This window comes from Cetorhinus maximus, chromosome 10 (assembly GCF_964194155.1).
Source record: "Cetorhinus maximus chromosome 10, sCetMax3.hap1.1, whole genome shotgun sequence".
NCBI lineage: Eukaryota > Metazoa > Chordata > Chondrichthyes > Lamniformes > Cetorhinidae > Cetorhinus > Cetorhinus maximus.
In genome coordinates, this window is record NC_135888.1 from 15603962 (window position 1) to 15628407 (window position 24446).

Sequence of the window (24446 nt, forward strand, 5' to 3'; positions counted from 1 at the left end):
GTACTTTTGAAGCATAGTCATCGTTATAATGTAGGAAACGTGGCAACCAATTTGTGCACAGCAAGCTCCCATGCATAGCGATGTGACAATTTGACCAGGCAATCTGTTTCTTTTTTTTAAGTATTTTAGATGTTGATTGAAGGATAGATACTAAGTGGGACACCAGGGATAAGCCTTTGAAATAGCATCATGGAATCTTTTACGTTTACCTAACAGGGAAGACAGGACCTCAGTTGAATGTCTCATACAAAAGTTGGCACCTCCAATGGAGCAGCACTCCCTCTGTACTGCACTGGAGTGTCAAGCTAGATGTTGGTGCAGGATTTGATAACCCTAACCCTCTGACTTAGAGGCAAGAGTGTTACCAACTGAGCCACAGCTGACACAACAATGCGCTTATTTATCATTCAATTTATTTAGTGAAAATTATGATTTTAAATTATCAAACCATAATATGCTGGAGTGCTAAAATAAGCAACACACCTACCACGCATCCAATTTATTTAGTATAAAAAACCAGTATAATATACACATTCTGCTCAAAATGTGTTGTTGTTATTTCTACAAAGCAACGTTATATGTCACAAATATACAAAGTCAGCTCATTTGGGTGAAGGTTTGTTTTTTAATAATTCCAAGAGTGTTACACTGGGTCTGATAATAAGGAAAAACCTTTTTAAGCAGCGAGTGATTTAGGATATGGAGCTCACTGCCTGAGAGTTCTTTCATGGGATGCGGGTGTTGCTGGCTAGGCCAGCATTTATTGCCCATCCCTAGTTGCCCTTGAGAAGGTGGTGGTGAGCTGCCTTCTTGAACCGCTGCAGTCCATTTGGTGTAGGTACACCCACAGTGCTGATAGGGAGGGAGTTCCAGGATTTGGAGCCAGCGACAGTGAAGGGACAGCAATATAGTCCCAAGTCAGGATGGTGTGTGGCTTGGAGGGGAACTTGAAGGTGGTGGTGTTCCCATGTGTCTGCTGCCTTTGTCCTTCTAGATGGTAGTGGTTGCGGGTTTGGAAGGTGCTGTCGAAGGAGCCTTGGTGAGTTTCTGCAGTGCATCTTGTAGATGGCACACACACTGCTGCCACTGTGTGTCAGTGGTGGGGGGACTGAATATTTGTGGAAGGTGTGCCAATCAAGCGGGCTGCTTTTGCCGGGGTGGTGTCATGTTTCTTGAGTGTTGTTGGAGCTGCGCTCATCCAAACAAGTGGAGGGTATTCCATCACACTCCTGACTCGTGCCTTGTAGATATTTGGGGAGTCAGGAGGTGAGTTACTCCCCACAGGATTCCTAGCCTCTGACCTGCTCTTGTAGCCACAGTATTTAAATGGCTGGTCCAGTTCAGTTTCTGGTCAATGGTAAACCCCAGGATCAGTGTGGTAGAGACAGCTTCAATCGTAGCATTCAAAAGTGAATTGAACAATTATCAGAAGAGAAAAAAATTGCAGGGCAATGGGGAAAAGGTGGGGGAGTTGTGACTAGCTGAGTGGCTCTTTCAGAGAGCTAGCATGGACACAACAGGCCAAATGGCCATGTCTGTACAGTTTCCAAAGTCTTAATTGGCCACAAAGGGCTTTGAGACATCTCAAGGGCATCAAAGTTGCTATTTAAATGCAGCTCTACCTTTTTAACCCATTACAGGAAGATATGCAACAACATCCAGGGGTAATTTGCCATCAATTCTTCCTTCCCTTGGTGGGTTTAAGTATTCTCTTCCCCTTGTGTCTACAGATGTTTGACTGCTGCTCACGGGGGGACCCTGTCAGGGTTAATGAGAACTGGCTGGGAAAACTCTAACCTTGTCACTGAATCCTTACAAAAAAATGTACATTTCCATGCAGCCTTACAACTTTAACCTCAAAGCCACTGAGAAGCCCATAATTAGAAACAAACATAACATCATTCCCAAACTACATCATTTCCATTAAACAGGGGTCCCATAGACTGATTGTTATTTTAAGATGTCATTAAGTCACTGAATAGACCATTAAACTGCACCAGGCATCTCATAATCAACCACACATGCTTGTTTGGAATGCGATCCAGAAATAACTGAGAGCATTTGAATTCTCCTGGCTCCCTAACGACTGAACTCCCAAACCCTGGGAACTTCTCAACTTTCTCTTCTCCCCCTCAACCATAGATAGTTCTCACTAGCTAATTAATAAATTTCCTGACCCCCCTCCCCTAGCCTCTACTGGAGTGTCAGAATTTCAAATACACAGAGGATATCACAGCTGCCGATAAAACCCAAATGTTTCTTTTTTTGGAAATTTCATGAGTGAATGAAATTTGTAAAGCGATTTGAGGTTAGCGGGGAGCACCATAATTGGCCTTGGAGGGGCAAAATTCAGCCTCAGGGTCCCTACTCCTGATGGGGATTTTTACATTTTATTTGCTCATGAGATCTGGGCATCACTGGCTAGGCCAGCATTTATTGCCCATCCCTAATTGCCCTTGTCCAGAGGGCATTTAAGAGTCAACCACGTTGCTGTGGGTCTGGAGTCACATATAGGCCAGACCAGGTAAGGACGGCAGGTTTCCTTCCCTAAAGGACATTAGTGAATCAGGTGGGTTTTTACAACAAACAACAATGGTTTCATGGTTATCATCAGCTGTGGTGGGATACACACCCAGGTCCTCAGAGCTTTACCCTGGATCTCTGAAACGCTAATCCAATGATAATACCGCTAGGCCACCACCTCCCCCTAGTGATCCAGTGACACCCTGCTGGACAGGACAGGAGGGAACAGGACTGCCTTCCACAGTTGAACAGCTGGCTGACCTTGCTGTTCAGGCAAAGAATCATCGCGCGGGACAGGTGTTGAAAACCAGCGCAAGCCCGCAGAACTCTTACCCCAGTGCACGCTGTTGGCTTTTAAATTGCGCTTGCAAACAGTGGTTAGCGGCCGGTGCTGGGGAATCTGCCTCGCAATGTGAACAGATTGAGTTTTATAGCACTGGCGCTCCGGCACCTTACAGAACTACCTCCATCTGAAGAGGCAGCAGAACCCGGAAAGGCCACTTATAACTGGGTCCCTTCGGTTTGGGCTTTTTCTTTTTACAACATTAAAGTTGGGTGGGGAGATATGGTTAAACGATGAGGTGTAACCTCCACTCTCCCTCAGCAGATTGTTAAAGGTCATTGTTCCTGGGCTTTGTGCTCTGCTGTTACTGGGCAAAAGGGTGATAGCCTCGGTTTGATATTATTTTAAAATTCTATTTATTTATCATTCTGAGGGGTCCAGACCCACTGGGGGTGGGTTGCTACAGATCCTGTGAGGGCCTCAGTTAGGATAAAACCACAGCTCGGCCAAAGGCAGACCTGGAGAGGCCGTTCAACAGGCAGAGAGTTAAAGGGAGTTAAAGCTCTGCCTGAAATGAATCTCATGAATGAGAAAGCAACTCATTCATTCGAAACCCTCCCCGATTTTTATTTTGAAACCAACTCTCTTTAAAACACAAGTTCCTCCATTTACGTTATGTATTGCCCTGGATTTTGCTTGGGGCAGGAGAGGTGGGTGTTGGAGGGGAGTGGGGGAGGGGAGGGGGGGGTACAGTCAGTGTTAGCAGTCATTATCCCTCTGAAACTGATGGTAACTTCAAGATGTCAGGCATGTGCAGGTGAGCGTGGAAATCATGAGCTGCCGTCTGTCACTCAGGGTGACAGTATCGCCCTGACACAGGCTATGTCATGGTTCCCTCTCAGAACCAGCAACCACTGAAATTAGTGAGAATTTCAACTTTGCCGCCCTCACATCCCCATTCGAAACCCCTTAAAAAGTTACACCTTGTCCAATCAGGCGTAACTTGGATTTTAAGGGGGATGTAATTAATAAACTTTGATGAACAACAGAGTTGGCCCTGAAAAAAATATTTTCATAATCAAGGGGTACCTTTAAATAATTAATTGGTAGATGTTGCAAACGCTTTTTTATAGTAATTTTAAAAATAAGGCTTTTAACATTATTTCAGCTCCTACCCATGTCCCAAATCCCATGACCTTTAATTTGTTCAGTGTTATAAGTTTTTGAAAATTATTTCATTTTAGTGCTTTTAGTTTCCTGGGTCGGGGTGGGAGGGTTCTGTAAAAAGCCTTTAATGTGATTGGCTGCTTGGACAGCCTGATGCCAGCTCCATGCTAGAAATTCCCTGCAAAGAACGGTGGAATCAGCTACAATTGGAAAGATCACTCGGGAATATCATCGGGAAAATGCGGCAAGGTTGGACTGACTTTGTTCCAAGGTATGAGAGCTCGCTGGAGGGGGGTGACTGAAGGAAGATTAGAGAGGTGTGGACCAAGAGGGAGAAAGAGAATGATGTTAGACAACCTGAAACTGAAAATGGGAGGCTCCTAAAGGCAACTGAAGAGGAAAGCGCAAGACATGGGGTGTAGAGAAATGAGGAGAGAACCTGCCCTTAGGCAGGTCACTACTCCAGCCAGTTGCAGTACCATTGCACAGTGGTAGAGGTGACACTCTCACCAGGGATGGAGCTTCATCACTGACCACAAACTCCAGGCCATTATCACCTTCAGCGATAATGTAACGGGGTGTTGTTGGATCATCCGCCTATTATACGCCTATCCCGATTTCCAGTTCCCCTGACTTCAATGGAAATATAAATTCGGAGAGTTGCGTGGTGAGCAGATGGTCCGATACCGCCTGTTTAACGCCTAATGTCAAAATGAAGCCTCACCCATGTCTTACCAGTAAAGATCGCAGAGAGCAGGAAATAGCGAGACCCTGCGTGGTTTTATAGCATTCGTAGCGCTGAGGTGTTAAAGAGAATTATAGCACCCTCATCGACACCCTGGCTGAGATCAGCATTAAAGTTCAGATATTACAATCAGGGTGTCAGGTGCGGTTCCTCACCACTTCTTGTAGCTGAGTTGTCAAAGATGCTCAAAGCCATTGAAAGAAAGGTAACCAGTCGATTTTCTGTATGAAGCGCTATCTTGGACAAAAAGATATCCTGTGGATCCTATTTCTCTTCCAATTATTTCAAAACCAAAAATATATGATTTTTTAAGGTAGCGCTGCTTTATTTTCTGGATACTGCTCCTGAGGGGACGCACGGGTTGATATCTCTGTTCCAGATGGTTAGCTCACCTATAAATCCCCGAGAGACAGATCAGGTAAGCTGAGCTGTTCTAGGGGTGGTCAGCTGGGCAGGAGAAGCAATGCCGTTGTCATTCTCTGACTAGCCACAAGGAGGCTCAGGAGAGTCAAAAAAACATATAACAATAAAACATTTTAAAAAATATGCGGCAGCTGTTTCAGCATCTGGAACGAGATTAAAGGGAAGGCCTTTCATCTGTAACTTAAATGTGAACCACGTTTCCCTCTTGTGTCTGTTAACAGGCCTTTACCACTAATAAAAACTGAAAAGTGCAGTGAGATATCGTTAGAAGATTAGCAAGAGATTTCTTATGACTAGTTTTGTTCCTGTGTTTGGTTTTATGGACTGAGGCTCCTGCTGCTGTGGAGCTCTCGCCTGCTGACACAGGTTTTGTTTCTGGCTTCCCCGCTCCCCTCCCCCTCCAATGGCAACTCTTCCTGGGATGGAACTGTGAGGGTGGGAAAGAGCTAAACCTCAGCAACTCATTTAAACCGAGCGGAATCACCCCCCCCATCCCCGAACAGTTCATCGGCACTCACAGGACTAACAGGAAAGCTCCCTCCAAGGTTCTATATTCTTATACTAAATTTATTGGGGATGTGGGTGACACTGGCAAGGCAGCGTTTATTACCCATCCCCAGGTACCCCCAGTGCATCACACTGTGACAGACTGGAGTCATGGGCAGCACAGACTGGTTAGGAGACACTCTTTCTGAAGAACATCAGTAAACCAAGTAGGGTTTTTACAACACCCCAGAAGCTTTCATTAGTCTTCTGATGTTTGCCCACAAGTTGCCGGATTTTTATTGAATTCATACCTTAACCATGGCGAACTCACAACTACTGCTTGCTTTTACAGTACCATTAACACTAGGCTACAATACTCCAAACGTGTACAGGGTTGCTTGTGCTGTGTTTGCTTCCCATATCGCTTAGGCTGCTCATGTTCAGGGAGTTCTTACATTCCTATAGGTAGATGTTTGATAGACAAGGGAGTCAAGGGTTTTATGCGGGGAGGGGGGGGAGGGGTGCAGGCAGGAATGGAGTTGAGATCATAACCGGATCAGCCATGATCTTATCGAATGGCGGAGCAGGCTCAAGGGGGCCGAATGGCCTAACCCTGCTCCTAATTCCCATGTTCCTATATCGAATCTGCTAGCCGAAAATTCCTAAAGGCAATGTTCCATTGTTTACCTTTCAGCCCACAGGTTTCCCCACTTTTTCCTAAGGTATAACGATAACTACACTTTGAAAGTACTTGATTGGCTGCAAAACGCTTTGAGACCATCCAGAGGAAGTGAAAGGCGCTATATAAATGCAAATCTTTCTGGTGTTCCACGTTAAGGGACTGAAGTCTCACACAATAGGAGCTGAAGATGTTCCCCATAGCGCTACGGGGAATCCTGGCGATAAGTCACCAGTGAACATCTTGACGCGCGTTAAGCAGGAATTGAGGAAGAACATTCAACCATTCGGGTGTACCTCGTGCTTTAGAGGAGCAGTGACTACCTGGAAAGCTTTGGAGAGAGCTTTTCTCGTTTGTGGGGGGAAAATATGACCCGTCAGTGGCATCCCAGTAAAATACCAACCTCAGGCATGACTTGCAGATGAAGCCACTGACCTTCAAGCTTCGTCCCATTGCCTCAAGCTGGTGATGCCCATAGCTCTCTGCCCTCAATCCTAATTTAGGCTGAACAAAAACCGAAACATTAAAGAGACACCAACTTCAAATGACATTGGAGATAGGAAGAAATACATGTCCCCTCCCTTCACCAACCCCCCACCCTCCCACCCCCCCGCCCCGTCCCATCAACCTCAGTTGAGAAGTGGGCACAGCATCGACTTTTAATTTTAACAAAATTGTTCTTTTGACGAGGATCTGGCCGGGAAGGACATGTACAGACTCAGCTGATCAAACGTGTCATGGGTCATAAAAACAAAAAACTGCGGATGCTGGAAATCCAAAACAAAAACAGAAATACCTGGAAAAACTCAGCAGGTCTGGCAGCATCGGTGGAGAATTGGCGATGCTGCCAGACCTGCTGTGTTTTTCCAGGTATTTCTGTTTGTGTCATGGGTCATGATGGTTCCTCTAGCTGCTGAAATGGGACATGGGGAATGTTGGCTGCAGAGGGCAGCAGACCAAGGTTTAATAATGTAAGTCCGGAATGGATGGGTATTATAGAGTAATCCAAAAGCAAAATACTGTGTATACTGGAAATCTGAAATCAAAACAGAAAATGTTGGAAATACTCAACAACTCTGGCAGAATCTGTGGTGAGAAAAACAGAGTAAATGTTAATGTGCTGAGGAAAGGGCACAATCTGAAACTTTAACTCTGTTTGTCTCTCCACAGATGCTACCAGACCAACTGAGTATTTCCAGCCTTTTCTGTTTTGATTTGGTTGACTTGTCTTTGTCAGGAAGTATTCATATCAGATAGAATTACATTGAACATACAGGGTGAAAACTTAGCATTTGGCCAGCTGATCTGTGCCAGTGTTCATGTTCCACACAAACCTCCCCCCACCACACTTCACCTCAGCCCATTAAAATAGCCTGCCATTCCTTTCCCTCTTATATACTTATCTAGCTTCCCCTTAAATGCATCTCTGATATTTGTTTCAAATACTCCATGTGGCAGTGAATGCCACATTCTAACCATTCTGGGTTTTTTTTTAAGTCAAATATCCAATGTTAAACATGGTGGGGGCATTGTTCATGATATTGAAAAGAAAGAAAGAAAGAACTTGCGTCTATATAGCGTCTTTTGCAACCTCGGGACACCCCACAGCACTTTACAGCCAATGAAGTACTTCTGAAGCATAGTTACTACTGTAAATGTAGGAAAACCCAGTAGCCAATTCACACACAAGCTCCCCCAAACAGCAATGAAACAAACAATCAGATTACCTATTTTAGGTAAAAGCAAAATTCTGCAGATGCTGGAAATATGAAACAAAAACAGAAATAGCTGGAAAAACTCAGCAGGTCTGACAGCATCTGTGGAGAGGAAGACAGGGTTAACGTTTCGAGTCCGTATGACTCTTCACCAGTTCTGATGAAGAGTCATACGCACTCGAAACGTTAGCTCTGTACCTATTTTAGGTGTTGCTTGAATATTGGCCAGGACATCCTATACATAGTCTGTGGAAGGAGCAGGATTGATAGGCTAAATGGTTGCCTCTTGTTCTGTATTTTCGTCTATTTTTAATTAGGCATCCTTTATTTCTTCTGTTTCAGAGTTCTTTAAGTTTAAGGGTTTCGGCAGTTTAACCAGCATCCCGCGCAGCCTGTCATTACGACGATCTTCAGGTAGTTCAATTGATGAGAAGAAGAAACAGTTGAAAGAGAACCACCTGCGCCTCCAGGTTCACCCAGAGAGAGGACAGGAAACAGTGGACGATTTGGAAACTATACCACGGAGCCCTAGCTATGCCCACTCAAGTGAAATGTACACCTACATTGGCACAATGCCACGCCGAAACTCTAACAGGGTGCAGAAACCAGTCAAAACTACCAGTACTTCAGATGGACAGGCTGCAGGAAGGAGTAGGCTGGGACCTCTGCCACCATTGCCAAACAGTGACCAAAATGAGCCACCAGAAAAGGTACCTGCCCTGGGCGAGTCAGACAAGGAAGCCAAACCAGCTCAGGGATGCCCAAGTCCCAGTTGTTCAAAGCCATTGTTCTCGGATGCTAAACCAGCAATGTCAAACTCCACCAACTCCTCACCCAAATCAACTGCTCTTCAAAATATGAGTGATGAGTCCAAGCCAGTTGAACCAGGACTCGTGGATTTCCCAAGAAAATTAAGCGAGCCAGGAAATGGAGATGGTCAGACCAAAGCACTTTCTGCTAGAGACGAGGCTGGACAGCTTAATCCAACATCATCAGAAATCGTTGATAGCAAGAGTGAGCTGGTCAATGACAGGTATGATCATCAAGTTAATTTCTGGTCTTTCTCCATTTGTACCATTTTGCACAATTAATCTCAAATGCCAAGAAAATTGCACTTTAACCATTTAAAATTTCTATGGTAAAACCCAACAGTTGATTTGTTCCCTTTGTGTTGTGCATCACATAATCATTGTGAAGAAGCATCTGATAAAAGGGAGGCCTACCTAAAGCTGCTGAGGCCTATGTTCTGGAGTAAAATATCATCTTAACTATGTTTAATTTCTGCCCTTAATTTGACAAATTAGTCATCAAATGGCACCTTTTTACACTATTTTAATACTTTGTAAATCTTAAACTTCAATTATTCTGGATTCCTTGTAAGATAGAACACGAGGAATTATAGAGTGAGGAAAGACCTTTCAAGCCGTTCAAACCTTCTCCTTCTAAAGATCAGATCAATCTACCACATTTCATATCCTGATAAGTGAAGTCATCAAGCAAGTGTGCAGTATATTCACCCATCTCTCCTACTATTCAACTCTGGCCTGCTGACGCCCATAAAGCAAAAAGAAAGATTTGCATTTATATAGCACCTTGCACAACCGCAGGACATCCCAAAGTGCTTTACAGCCAATGAAGTTTCTGAAGTGTAATCGCTATTGTCATGTAGGAAACATGGCAGCCAATTTGCACACTGCAAGCTCCCACAAGCAGCAACATGATAATGACCAGATGATCTGTTTTTGTGACGTTGATTTAGGTCATGACATTGGGGGATAACTTTCCTACTCTTACTTTAGTGGCCTACTCCTGCTTCTAATTTGTATGTTCGTAGTGCCATCGTTAACATCCCCTGAGAGTGCAGACAAGGCCTCAGTTTAAAATCACATCCAAACAACAACACCGCTGATAGTGCAGCACTCCCTCAGTACAAACAACACCGCTGATAGTGCAGCACTCCCTCAGTACTGCAATGGAGTGTCAGCCTTGATTGTTACACTCAAACCCTGGAGCAGGACTTGAACTCACGACATTCTAACGCCCAGCCAAGAGTGCTACCCACTGAGCCGTGGATGACCCACTGTATCCAAACAGCGCAGGAACCATCATGCTTTCTGGAGTATTTCATCACCACAATCTGTAGCTGTAACACTCAATCCCCTTCTCACCAGATATTTATTCAGCTCCTTTTTGAAGAAGTTCAGCAACACAGGCTCAGCTGTTCTCACTGATGATCCTCATTCACGTATCCATCATCCTGTGGTACAAACCATCCAGGATCATTTTAATAGAATCCAATAATTGAGGATAGATTTGTTTAAAGGAGCCCCTCCTAAATCCTATTCATGTGTTAGTGAGAGGCACTGACCTTTGATTAACTGGTATATCCTCACCTTTTTGAGCCAATCAGAAGTCCAGATTTGGGAATCTGTCTCACTTGCAGTTTGATTAAACAGTGCTTTTCCTGGTGACATAGGGATCTGTGTCCACAAAGTAAAGCTCTATGTTGCAAAGAATGTATTAAATTACATTCGAGGAAGAGTGTGGCAGAAAGGAGCAGGTAGAATCTACAGCCAGGGGTCAAAAGGAGCCCTAGACTCTTCGGATTTAAAAAAATTATTTATTCATTCATGGGATGTGGGCATCACTGGCAAGGCCAGCATTTGTTGCCCATCCCTAATTGCTTTTGAACTGAGTTGCTTGCTGGGCCATTGCAGAGGGCAGTTAAGAGTCAACCACATTTCTGTGGATCTGGAGTCGCATGTAGACCAGACCGGGTAAGGGCAGCAGATTTCCTTCCCTAAAGGACATTAATGAACCAGATGGGTTTTTACAACAATCAATGCTAGTTTCATGGTCACCATTACTGAGACTAGCTTTATACTCTGGATTTTTTTATTAATTGAATTAATTGAACAAGCTGCTGTGGCGGGAATTGAACCAGTGTCCACAAAGGAATTTTCCTGGATCTCCAGTCCAGTGACTGGTCATCATGCAAGCCTTTGTTAGAAGGGGGATGGGGTATACGATTATACTCCATCCCCCTTGTTACAACTGTACGGGACATTGGTGAGACCACACACCTGGAATACCTGGATTGCTGTGTACAGTTCTGGTCTCCTTATTTAAGGAGCGAACTACTTCAGAAATACTTCAATACTTCATAATCTGGAGGTTAGTAAACAAAATTAGATCAAATGGGATTGGGGTTAATTTACTGAGATTGAGAATTGGTTAACAGACAGGAAACAGAGAGTAGGAATAAATGGGTGATTCTCAGGATGGCGGGCTGTTACTAGTGGGGTACCACAAGGATCAGTACTGAGGCCACAGATGTTCACAATCTATAAAAATGATTTGGATGTGGGGATCTAATGTAATATTTCCAAATTTGCTGATGACACAAAACTAGGTGGGAATGTGAGTTCTGAGTAGGATGCAAGGAGGCTGCAAGGGGACTTGGACAGGCTAAGCCACTGGGCAAGAACATGGCAGATAGAGTATAGGGCAGAATTTCCCCGTTGGCATGCCGTTGCCGCACACTGACGCGTAAAATGACGCGTGGTGACGTCGGGCGAGTGTCCCGCTGTCACGGCACGCCACCGCGATATTTTGGTGGGCGGGCGCGCGATAATCTCCGATGTGCGCCCGCCATTAATTAAGGGGCCACTTAAGGCCCTTGAGGCACCAATTGACGGTGATTTTTCAGGGTCCGTGCGATTTTCAGGTCATCACACGGGCGCAATGGGCAGGACACATTTGTATAAACCTCATCCATGGGCGGGTTAAGAGGGGTGAGTGGGGCCGTGAATGTGCTCAGTCAGATATTTAATTTGGAAAGTTACTGATACTTGCCTGCATGAGCAGAAATACTTCGAAACTCATCCTTGGGCAGGACTCGCAACCTTCAGGTCAGCACTCTACAGTGAAGATCCTTTTTGGGGCCTGCAGGTTTCAGGAAGCCTTCCCTTAGCCTGCGGAATGGGAGTTGTTCTCTCCACTGGAGGCACCTCCTGTGAGGAGGAAGGGAGGGCCAGAAGGGGGAGGAGGCCAGGAGTGCACATTCAGCCTCCGGGGCAGCCACCTTTGGGAGGAGAGGCACAGGCACAAGGGGTGCAGGGCCAACAGGAAGACCATGGCAGAAGGGGCCACAGAAGACACCCCTATCCTGCTGCCAGGGTATACAGGCAGCGAAGCAGCTACCTCAATATGTCTGAGGTGCAGTGCCGAAGGAGGCTCCATCTCTCATGGGAGACAGTCAACTATATCTGTCAGATGATTGGCCCTGAGATCTCTGCTAACTGTGTGGGTGGACACCCCATGCCAGTGGCTCTAAAGGTCACAGCTGCCTTCAACCTCTACGCCTCTGGCTCCTTCCAGGGGTTGGTGGGTGATCTTTGCGGTGTCTCCCAATCAGCTGTCCACACTTGTGTCAAGAAGGTGACACGCTCTGCTCAGGTGTGCATTGACCTTCATCCACTTCTGTTGGGATCAGGCAAGCCAGACACAGCGAGCCAGAGGCTTTGCAGCCATTGCTGGCTTCCCCCGTGTCCAGGGTGCTATAGACTGCACACATGTGGCCATCAAGGCACCAGCAGGTGAGCCCAGTGCCTTTGTCAACAGGAAGGGCTTCCACTCCATGAACGTGCAGATAGTGTGTGATCACAGGATGCTGATTCTACAAGTCTGTGCAAGGTACCCAGGCAGCTCCCATGACGCCTACATCCTCAGACACTCCCAGGTGCCGGGGCTCTTCAGTGCTCCAGCCCTGCTGGAAGGTTGGCTGCTGGGTGACAAGGGCTATCCCTTCATAGGGTGGCTCATTACGCCTCTCTGCCATCCAAGAATAGAAGCTGAGCAGCGGTACAATAGGAGCCATGGCTCCACAAGGGCTGTGGTGGAGAGAACCATCAGTCTTCTCAAGATGCACTTCCGATGCCTGGACTGTTCAGATGGTGCACTCCAGTACTCCCCAGATTGTGTCTCGGTGATGGTGGTTGCATGCTGCGCTCTGCACAATCTTGCGCTGGAAAGGGGGGGCGCTGTGGACGAAGAAGACGTCGATGCAGTGGCTGCGGCTGCACACGATGAGTCCAGCAGTGAGTCCGAGGATGAACACGCACAGGGAAATGCTGAGGGGGTAGACGCTGACCCAGGCATACTCCAGGGAGGCAGGGACACCCGGGAGGCTTTAATTCAATGAACCTTCAGTTAGCACATCACAGATGGACCTCCAAGTGCCTGTGCTGCAGGCTCCATACTCAATACCTGAGTGCAAAATCTGCCTGGATAGGAACATTAACTAAGGGCCTTGTCAATAAAGCTGAATGTGACACAACCCACTCGTAACATCATGGGTAACCATCCACCTGCAGAGGAAAAGAGGCACCCTTAGCCATGGTCACATGTTTAAATTTAATAAAAAACAAAATGAACTTAAGGAAACAAAATGACAAAGGTGTTAAACACCACACCAACTAGTCATGACCTCATTGTGGGGCAACACAAAAGCACCAGTGAGAAACTTGTGGTGTGCCTAAGGTGCCTTAAGTTTACGCTTTCGGGTGCTACGTCTAGGTGCTGTCCCCTCGCTGGGAGTGGCATCTGAGACAGTCTGCTCACTGTGCTGTCCTGTTGGCCTCGATGACCTTGGGGGCCGCCCTCTGGCCCATGGTGCATTTGATGGCCCCGCCTGGGAGGGAGCTGCCAGTTCCACAGATGGCATCTCCCCAGTCATTGCAGCCTCATTGGATACAATGGACACTGGCAGAGGGGTGGAGGAGCTGCTGAACGCCCTGAGAGGAGCCCGCAGAGATGACAGGCAGCTGCTGCACCAACGTGAGGTCGCTTCGGACCTCCCTGCTCACCGTGGATGGTTGGGCACTGAGCTGGGAACCTTAGTGCCCAGACCATCTCCAACACTGGCACTGACCAGCTGAGGTCAATGCCGATGTGAGGGCTTGCTGGTCCGAGCACATCGCCAGGAAGCCCTGATTGGTCTCCTGGAGGAGCCTCTCCACGAGACTCGCCGCTCTCTTCGTGGAGGATGCATGGCGCTCGGACATGAGGCTCATTGCCCCTGGGCCAGCGAGGGGACAGCACCTAGACGTAGCACCCGAAAGCGTAAACTTAAGGCACCTTAGGCACACCACGAGTTTCTCACTGGCGCTTTTTGTGTTGCCCCGCAATGAGGTCATGATTAGTTGGTGTGGTGTTTAACACCTTTGTCGTTTTGTTTCCTTAAGTTCATTAAGTGAGGTGATGGTCCACGTGGACTCTCCACCACGGAGACCAAGCCAAGCATAGCCTCATGTATCTCCCCCAGATTCTCCCGCACACCCTGCTGGACTTCCAGCGTTTGCTGCCTCACGGACGACTCCAGAGGCTCATCATCGGCCACCGACTGAGCATGTGGCTGGTCCCCTGCAGACCTCCGACTGCTGGTGCCGTGGGCACTCTCTGTCTCCGCCAGCTCCTCCAACAACTGTGAAGTGCCCTCACTGCTGTGCCCCGGGACACTAGCCGATGATCTAATTCCCACCGAGGTGCTAGGATCTGTGCTGGTGCCTGCCTGGCAGAGATGGTGCGACGCTGGTGGGTCAGAGACTTTAGGGCGCTCAGGTGTGAGAGGGGGGCCCCTGTACCTCCTCCTCCTGGCCCTGCTCCGCTGATGCTGAAAGGAAGAACAAGGACATTTGATTAGTTAACCTGGAGATAATGTCAATATGCATCCCCGTCCCCCGGATCATTATGCGCTCATCCTTCCATAAGCAATGGTTAAGCCATGTTGCAAACTTCAATCACTGAACATTCAGCAGTACCATGGCTGCTGGGACACTAATGGTGACCTCAGTGCTGGGCAAACATACCTGTCTCTGGCACCCCTGCCTCACTGACACCGGTGGACCTGGGCGCATGGCGCCTCTCCAAATCCAGGGCCTCCTGCTCGAACCTGGTAATGATGGCCAACTGGGCTGGCCCTCTGCCAGTCCTCACCCGCTCAGCGGCATTATGTACATTCTTCTCCCAAAAAGGAGAGAAGGGCATTGATTAGTGCTACTTGTGCCTGGAATCTCTTCCCTGCCATCCCACTCCAGCCAGACTGGGACATTGCAGGGCTCCAGTGCCTCCTCACCCCATAGCTGCCGCACACTCACACAAAGATGCCAGGCCTGATCCCCACCCCCCCTTGGCCAAATGCTGCCAACATCACATTAGGCACCACCCGGTCTAACCTTGCAAAGCAAGGTGGCACAGGTGGAACACAAAGGGCAGCAGATGGATCGGTGCCAACACCACCTAGAAGCTCCCCTCCCAGCATGTCAGCACCCTGGCTTTGACATGTTTTGCAGTTCCAGCACTGCACCTAGGTGCAGCTCCTCCAGGTTGCCCCCAAAACAGTCATGTGGGTGTCACTGTACCACATGCTGCAGGTGCAGAACCCATCTCATCACCACCCTCTCAGGGTGACCTAGGCATGGGCAATATCTGCTGGCCCACCCAGGACACATGCCGTCAATGATTCAGTGCAGTAACTGCACTCAGAGTTGGGAGGGGTGGTGGTCAGGGTGGAAAGCCTACCTGCTGGGTTAAGTGACCAGTGCCAACATGGTACTCGCCCTTCCCGAGTGCAAGAGGTCGTTGAAACACTTGCGGCACTGGATCCAGGTGCATCGCACCACGTCGCAGGAGCTCACTATCTCCACCACCTCCTCCCAGGCACGTTTGGTCATGTGGCGGGGTCTCCTCCTCCCGTCCCTGGGAATGAGGACCTCCTGCTGTGCTGTCACCTCCTCGAGGAGGGCAGCAAGGCAATCGCCTGAGAAGCGAGGGGCACAGTGCCCCCCTGCCCTACCCTCCTGCCTGGCCTGCTCACCAGCAGCGCTCTGGGGAGCCTTTCTGCTGGTCATGTTTAACAGCCTTTGCAAGGCTGCAGGAGCTCTTTTAAACAGGCCGCTGGGTCGCCATTGGACCCGGCAGTCATAGCAGACCCACTGCTGCCCACCCACTCCCGCTGTCCTCAGGAGCCGCTTTTCGCACTGGACTGGCTGCATCAAATGGCGACACGGACCCGATCACGGGTGGTGATCGGGTCCGTGCCCACCCGCGCCCACTCCCTCACGGCCCGCCCAACAGGCAGAAAATTCTACCCATAATGTGAATAAGTGTGAATAAATTGTCCACTTTGATTAAAAGAACAGAAAGGCAGAGTACGCCTTAAATGGTGAGAGATTGGAAAGTGTTGATGTCCAAAGGGACCTGGGTATCCTTGTTCATGAGTCACTAAAAGCTAGTGAGTAGGTGCAGCAAACAATTAGGAAGGCAAATGGTATGTTGGCCTTTATCACAAGGGGATTTGCGTATAGGAGTAAAGATGTCTTGTTGCAAGTGTACAGATCCTTGGTGATACCGTACCTGGAGTTTTGTGAAAATTTTGGTCTCCTTATCTACGGAAGGATATACTCGCCATAGAGGGAGTGCAACGGAGGTTCACCAAACTAATCTCTGGGACGGTAGGATCGTTTTATGAGGAGAGATTGAGGAAACTGGGTCTGTATTCTCTAGAGTTTTGAAGAATGAGAGTTGATCTCATTGAAACTTACAAAATTATTACAGGGCGTGACAGGGTGGATGTAGATAGGACGTTTCCCCTGGCTGGTGAGTCCAGAGCCTGGGGACATAATCTCAGGATAAGGGGTAGGCCATTTAAGACTGAGATGAGGAGGAATTTCTTCACTCAGAGGGCAGTGGAAAACTCGAGGGGCTGAAGGGCCTACTCTGGCTCCTATTTCTTGTGTTCTTATGTTCTAGGCCAAATAGGTCATGGGTTTGATCGATGCTGACTTAACTGATCACATATATGCCATAGGATAACATGCTGCATGGTGCCTGAACCAATTACAGTGACCCTACAGCTGACTTGGGAGAGATCAGTTAACACAGATCAAAGCCTCCGCTGATGTTCAAAGAAACGAGCAGCTTGCTGACACCCCGGTTGGTTAAAATAGCGATTAGCAGAAACAGATGGATAGGAAGGTTCCGCCTTCAATCTGTACAACGTTAACTGATCTCAGCCGGGGTAAGTGATTGGGACCCTCCAGTTGACATCAGAGCTCTTGAGTTAACAAGGAAAGACCAGCTGGGGTTTCTGGGCTGATTTTTCAAGTGTGTGAGCCCGTAATTGGCATAGAAATAGTTTCCCTGTCCAATTATGGGTGGCGGGCAGGCTCTCAAAGCTCGAGTGCCAATCAGAGACCTTCCAACTTCAGAGGACAAACAGGTTTTTGATGTCCCCGGGAACCAAGGGATATGGGGAGTGGGCAGGAAAGTGGTGTTGAAGCCCAAGATCAGCCATGGCCAAGTAGGTGATGGGCCTATATGGGCTACTCCTGCTCCTACTTCCTATGTTCTTATGTAGGACCACCCAGATGCAGTCAAGTAACTCAGAGGACACTTTCAACAACAAACATTTTAAAAATGTATTAGTAAAACAGAAAAAGGAGCCAGGTCACCACTATCGGGTGCCAGGGCTTGGGAGGTGCGGGGAGGTGCACAGGGAGAGGTGGCACAATCTTTCTCTAGGGCAGAATTTGGCTGAACTCCAAGCCAGGCATGCAGGGAGGGCCTGTAGACTTGCCTAAAGTGCTGGCGCCCTAACCTACCGCTCGGTGCCTACACCCAGGCGGCTGGTCTGCCACTTGTCGCATCGGGAGACTGGAGGCTGAGTGGAAAATCCGTTAACAAGGATCTTAATGAGCCTAATTGCCTGCCACCTCATAGGCCCCGAACCCATCTCCTCCAAAATGTCCAGTGTCTCCCTATAACAGACGCGCCACCGAGTGTTGGTGTATTGAGGACCCCTTGCACACCTCCTTTGAGAAAATTTACTCCTCTGTTTCTGATTCCTATCCAGGGACCCCCTGTTGTGACTATGAACGTTGAATGAACACAGGGCTTGGCTGGGTCGTGACCTCCCTCCCAAACATTGCCACCGCCCCCACACAAAAAGGCTGATTATCTGCTGACATTGAAGAAGCATGCAATATAGGAGTGAGAGTGGGCCATTTAGCCCCTCGAGTCTGTTCTGCCATTCACTTAGGCCATTGCAGGCCTGCAACTTAACTCCATCTAGATGTCCATACGAACATGCGAATTAGGAGTAGGAGTTGGCCACTCGGCCCCTCGAGCCTGCTCCACCATTCAATAAGATCATGGCTGATCTGATTGTAACCTCAACTCCACATTCCTGCCTACCTCTGATAACCTTTCACCCCCCTGTTAATCAAGAATTTATCTAGCCCAGCTTTAAAAATATTCAAAGACTCTGCTTCAGCTGCCTTTTGAGGAAGAGAGTACCAAAGACTCAAAACCCACTGAGAGAAAAAATTTCTCCTCATCTCTGTCGTAAATGAGCGACCCCTTATTTTGAAACAGTGACCCCCAGTTCTAGATTCCCCCACAAGAGGAAACATCCTCTCCACATCCCTCAGGATCTTAAAGGTTTCAATTAAGTCGCCTCTTACTCTTCTAAACTCCAGTGGATACAAGCCTAGCCTGTCCAGCCTTTCCTCATAATGCAACCTGCCCATTCCTGTCTTGGGCCTTTCACCCTCATTACCTTTGCCAACCAGAAAGTTATTGATCTCAGTTTTGAAATTTTCTGTTGACCCCTGACCTCAACAACGTTTTGGGGGAGAGCGTTCCAGATTTCCACTGCCCAGCGAGGGAGATAGTAGAAGTGGTAGAACTGTGGGGAGCTCAGGCCTTCAGGAGTAGAAGGGTGTGGGATAGGGAAGAGCACAAATGAACTGAGAAAACAGTGAAAATAAAAACAAGGCACTGGAATGGGAGCAGGTAGCTCACTGCCTCTGGGCCGCATGTGTGTACATTTGGTGCTTGAGTCAGCATAAACCTTAAAGCATTTTGAAGAAGCGGAATTACTCATTTTTCCTGAACTTAAGTGAAACTGCTGACCGTGTGGAATTCTTTTGTTTAAAATAAAGGTTTGCCAAAGTCTTCTTGGAACGTCTCCTTTGTGGTTGGTTGCATGTATCCAGGCTGCATCCCATGTTAGACATCTTAATCCAACTGTTGCATAAAATGATAAAGAGCTCAGAAAATTCAAAGCTGCCCAGATTAGAAAAGATTTATGAGAATGGTTCCAGGGACGAGGGCTGCGGATGGTTTTGGAGAATCTGAGGCTGTTCTCCTTGGAGAAGAGGATGAGAGGAGGCTTGATAGAAGCTTTCAAAATCATGAGGGGTCTGGACAGAGTACATAGGGAGAAAATGTTCCCATTGGCGAAAAGGTTGAAAACCAGAGGACACTTAAGGTGAATGGCAAAAGAACCAAAGGTGACATGAGGAAAAGCTATTTTCCTCAGAGAGCGGTTAGGATCCGGAATGCAGATCTGCCTGGGAGTGTGATGGAGACAGATTCAAACATTGCTTTCAAAAGGGAATTGAGCAATTATTTGAAGAGATGTTTTGTCAAGATTGGATCGGTGGTCTGTGTGAGATTGTCAGTAAGTCTCTTGCTGTCCAGAGTTGAATGCTTTAATAACTACTCCGTAAAGGCACCGTGTATCATCTTTCTACAGTAAAGGCACTATAGAAATGGAAATTGCTGCTGCAACATCAAAAGCAACAGCAACAACAAATGAATTGCAATTAATCCAAAAGTTGGTATGAGAGAAAAGGCTTTCTTTAGATTTGTTTCCCAATTACCTCCCCACCTCTCCTGAATGTGCTGTCCATTCTATGGATATGGTTGATGGAGTAGTCCAGTAAACTGAGTAGACTAAACCTATATTTATCCTGGTCAAAAAGAAGGACTCGATGAGAAGGATGAACCACCCGTGGTTAACAAAGGTGGTCAAGGAGAGCATCCTATCAAAAAATAAAGCACACAAAGCAGCGAAAACTAGAGGTAGGCCAGAGGATTGGGAATCTTTTAGGAATCAGCAGCGGATGACTAAAAAGCTAATAAAGAGGGGGAAAATTGATTATGAAAGTAAATTGGCAAGAAATATAAAAACAAACAGCAAGAGCTTCTACGGTATATAAAGAGAAAGAGAGTGGCTAAAGTAAGCGTGGGACCCTTGGAGGATGCGACTGGAGAATTGATAATGAGGAACAGGGAAATGGCAGATAATTTAAACCTATATTTTGCATCGGTCTTCACGGTGGAGGATACTATAAACATCCCAAAGATATCAGATAAGCAAGGAGCTAATGGGAGGAAAGATCTTGCAACAGTCTCTATCACAAGGGGCATAGAATTTGACAACCTAATGGGACTAAAGGCGGACACGTCGCCAGGACCTGATGGCCTGTATCCAAGGGCTTTAAAGGAAGTGGCTGCAGAGATAGTAGAGGCATTGGATCAAAATATTCCAAAAATCACTGGATTCTGGGAGGGTCCCAGTGGATTGGAAAACCACTAATGTGACGCCTCTGTTCAATAAGGGAGGAAGATAAAAAGCAGGAAACTGTAGGCCAGTCAGCCTAACATCTGTCGTTGGGAAAATGCTGGGGTCCATTATTAAGGAAGAAATAGCAGGACATTTAGAAAAGCTTCACGCAGTCAAACAGAGTCAACATGGTTTTGTGAAAGGGAAATCGTGTTTGACAAATTTGCTAGAGTTCTTTGAGGATATAACAAGCAGAGTTGATAAAGGGGAACTGGTAGATGTAGTGTATTTGGATTTCCAGAAGGCGTTCGATAAGGTGCCACATAAAAGGTTATTGCACAAGATAGGATCTCACAGTTTTGGGGGTAATGCATTAGCATGGATTGAAGATTGGTTAACACACAGAAGACAGAGAGTCGGGATTAATGGGTCTCTTTCAGGTTGGAAAGATGTAACTAGTGGAGTACCACAAGGATCAGTCCTAAGGCTTCAATTACTTACTATCTATATTAATGACTTGGAGGAGGGGGCAGAGTGTAATGTATCCAAATTTGCTGATGATACAAAAATAGGTGGGAGGGCATGTTGTGATGAGGACATAAGGAATCTGCAAGGGGATATAGATAGGTTGAGTGAGTGGGCAAAAACTTGGCAGATGGAGTTTAATGTAGGAAAGTGTGAGGTCATGACTTTGGTAGGAAGAATCAAAAGGCAGACTATTATTTAAATGGAGAGAGACTCCAAAAAAGTGTGTTAGAGAGGGATCTGGGTGTTCTTGTGCATGAAACACAAAAAGTTAGCATGCAGGTGCAGCAAGTAATTAAGAAGGCAAATGGAATTTTGGCCTGTATTGCTAGGGGGTTGGAGTTTAAAAATAGGGAAACCTTGTTAAAATTGTACAGGGTGTTGGTGAGGCTGAACCTGGAGTACTGTGTACAGTGTTGGTCCTTGTATTTAAGGAAGGATATATTGGCATTGGAGGCAGTTCAGAAGAGATTCACGAGGCTGATTCCTGGGATGAAGGGGTTGACTTATCAAGAACAGCCAAACAGTTTAGGCCTTTATTCATTAGAGTTTAGAAGAATGAGGGGTGATCTTATTGAAATGTACAAGATTCTGAGGGGGTTTGACAGGGTAGATGTTGAGAAGATGTTTCCACTAGTGGAGGAATCATGAACTAGGGGACATAGTTACGAATAAGGGGACAATCATTTAAAACTGAGATGCAAAGGAATTTCTTCTCTCAGAGGGTAGTGAGTACCTGGAATTATCTACCCCAGAGAGTTGTGGAGGCTAGATCACTGAAGGAATTTAAAGAGGAGATAGATAGATTTTTGAAACATCGGGGAGTTGAGGGCTATAAGGAGCTGGCACGAAAGAGGAGTTGGGGCCTGGGGCAGATCAGCCATGATCTTATCGAATGGCAGGGCAGGCTTGAGGGGCCAAATGGCCTACTCCTGCTCCTATTTCTTATGTTCTTATATTCCCTGGAATTTAAAAGAATTAGAGGTGATCTCATTGAATCATAATTCTTAAGAGGTTTGACAGGCTAGATGCTGAGGCGATGTTCCCCTGGTTGGGGAGTCTAGAACTAGCGGTGACAGTCACAGAATAAGGGGTCAACCATTTAGGATGGAGATGAGGAGAAACTTCTTCACTCAAGCAGCAGTGAACCTTTGGAATTCTCTATTCCAGGGAGCTCTGGCGCTCAATCATTGAGTGCACTGAAGGTAGAGATCAACAGACTTTTGAACATTAAAGGAGTCAAGGGATATGGAGATAGAGTGGGTAGGTGGAGCTGAGGTAGGTGGTCAGCCATGTCTTATTGAACAGCACAGCAGGCTTGAAGGGCTGAATGGCCTAGTCCTGCTCCTATTTCATGTCCTTATGGGTCACGCAAGCAATGACAGGCTGTCTGTACCTACCCCACTGCCACCCCCCCCGCCCCCCTCAACTAGTGGACATTTTCCATGTGTGTCAACAGCCTATTTGATTGTGAAGGGCTACACAGTCAAGCTCAAAGCAGCCCTCCCCCAAAAACAGCCTAACTGTGTGCAGCTTTCAGTAATTGAGGAAAGACCCAAGTTAGAAATAAACCATTGAAAAGAAATCATTGGAGAGAGTATTCAGTCAGATATGGGAAAATGTATTCTTGAAACTTGAGGACAAAGAAATGGAGCAAACAAAAATTCTACTGATTAACATTAATTGTATTTTTAAAAAAAAACACATTCATTGTAGGTTAACAAAAGGGAATGCTGTTTTCCACAGACGTTAAACAGGCATTAAAAAAAATACAAGTAGGTTTAATGCACAGTCTTAGTTTAGAAGCATATTTCTCCAGCTGACAGAAAAGAACGGATAATGTGTGAGAAAGTGACTGCAGAAAAGCGATTTCCATCAACAAGACAGAGTGTTCATTCACTGTGTGGAGAGACTTGAGGTTTTAGTACAATCCTGTAATCCCATTCACAAGTTCAAACTCCCTAATATTATTATGCCTCTTTTAGTAATCTTATCAAATCCATTTAAGAAAACTCTCACTACCCAGGCAAAAATGGGATTAAGTGCCTGCCCTCTCTGTTGGCTGGGATTGGTACATTCCGTAAGTAATTCTTTCCTCTCTCTCTCTCTCTCTAAACCATTCCCCCTCCCCAACCCGAGAGGTTTTGTTGAGATTGGATCAGCCTCTGTGTGAGACTGTTAGTCAAGTCTCTTGCTGTCTGGAGCCGGCTGCCTTTAAGAGTTGCTGAGTAAAGACAAAAGCTGCTCCCTCCTCTCTCTCTGGGGTGACACAGTGGGGGAACGAGTGAGGAGAGATGACCGAATTAGCCAGTGGGGGTTGGACCATGGGTCTGAGGTAGGTCTGCTGTGTTTTGGTTTCTTTACCCCCACCCCCTGCCTCTCTTGGTGCAGTGAAGTTAACCTCATCCAGCTGTTGCTTTGAAAGGATTCTGTAGTTTCAGCTCGGGGTGGAATGTGGGTTTCACAGTGGAGACAGGCTTTCGGTTCAGCAAGGGCTGAAATTTATTTTCCTTATTCTCCTTTGCTGCTTGCAGTCTTGAAGTGTTTTAACATCGCTGCCGCGGATGGGCCGTTGCCCGCGGGGGTCTTAAGGGCTGAGAATGCCAAACCTGCTGGAAGTTCAGAGCCTCCCTGTAAGAGATAAATAAACCGACAAGTCCCGGTGTGACCGAACTTCCATTACACCCAGCAGGCGAGGGAAAGTCAGGATGTCAAAAAGTTGGATAGATTGTCAAGAGAGAGAGAGCGAGAGAGAGGCGAGAAAGTTCAAACGAGTGAGACAGGAGTGCGGAAAATACTGGGCGCCTGTTAAAGGGAGATGCTCCAGGGATAGATAGTGAGTCATTAAAAAGACAGGGATGGAAAGAGAGAGAACGCAAGAGGGGGAGAATCATGGAAACACAGATGGAGAGCCAAAAGAGACAACCAAAGAGAAACATTTAAATAAGTTTAAAAGAAAAATATGTAGAGACCTAGAGAATTGGAGACCATTCTTTCCTTTAGGCTACTGTTTGGATTTGATTATTTAGCAACAATCTGGAGTCAGTAATTTAGTGACAATCAACTGTTCCAGATGATTCCTCCTCTCCCTCCCACAGCTCATGAGACAGTTCCCAAGATTAGGCCACCTGATGGTCCCCTTAACAGGTTACCTGACAATTTCCTCTTGTTCACGCCCTCCCTAAGGCTCATACAGGGGAATGTTTTTCCCCTGATTCATTTATTTTTATTCGTTCAGGGGGTATGGGTGTCAGTGGCTAGGCTAGCATTTATTGCCCACCCCTAATTGCCCTTGTTCAGAGGGCATTTAAGAGTCAACCGCATTGCTGTGGGTCTGGAGTCACATGTAGGCCAGACCAGGTAAGGATGGCAGATTTCCTTCCCTAAAGGACATTAGTGAACGAGATGGATTTTTATGACAATTGGCAATGGATTCACGGTTATGTGACACTCAGACATAAAGATGAGAAGGTGCCAAGTTTGACCCC

At 46.8% G+C, this 24446-nt stretch overlaps 1 protein-coding gene across 2 annotated transcripts in view; it reads left to right on the plus strand.

The window, feature by feature from the left end:
- LOC144685481 (SH2 domain-containing protein 3C-like) overlaps positions 1–24446 on the plus strand; it is a 151562-nt gene that overhangs the window by 48107 nt on the left and 79009 nt on the right. Inside the window, exon 4 of one of the 2 annotated variants that reach the window (XM_078550038.1) lies at positions 8364–9054. In XM_078550038.1, the coding sequence (XP_078406164.1) occupies positions 8364–9054 (691 nt within the window). Of the gene's footprint in view, positions 1–8363; positions 9055–23133; positions 23294–24446 lie in introns of those variants that run through there. The other variant, XM_078550039.1, reaches the window with a different exon arrangement.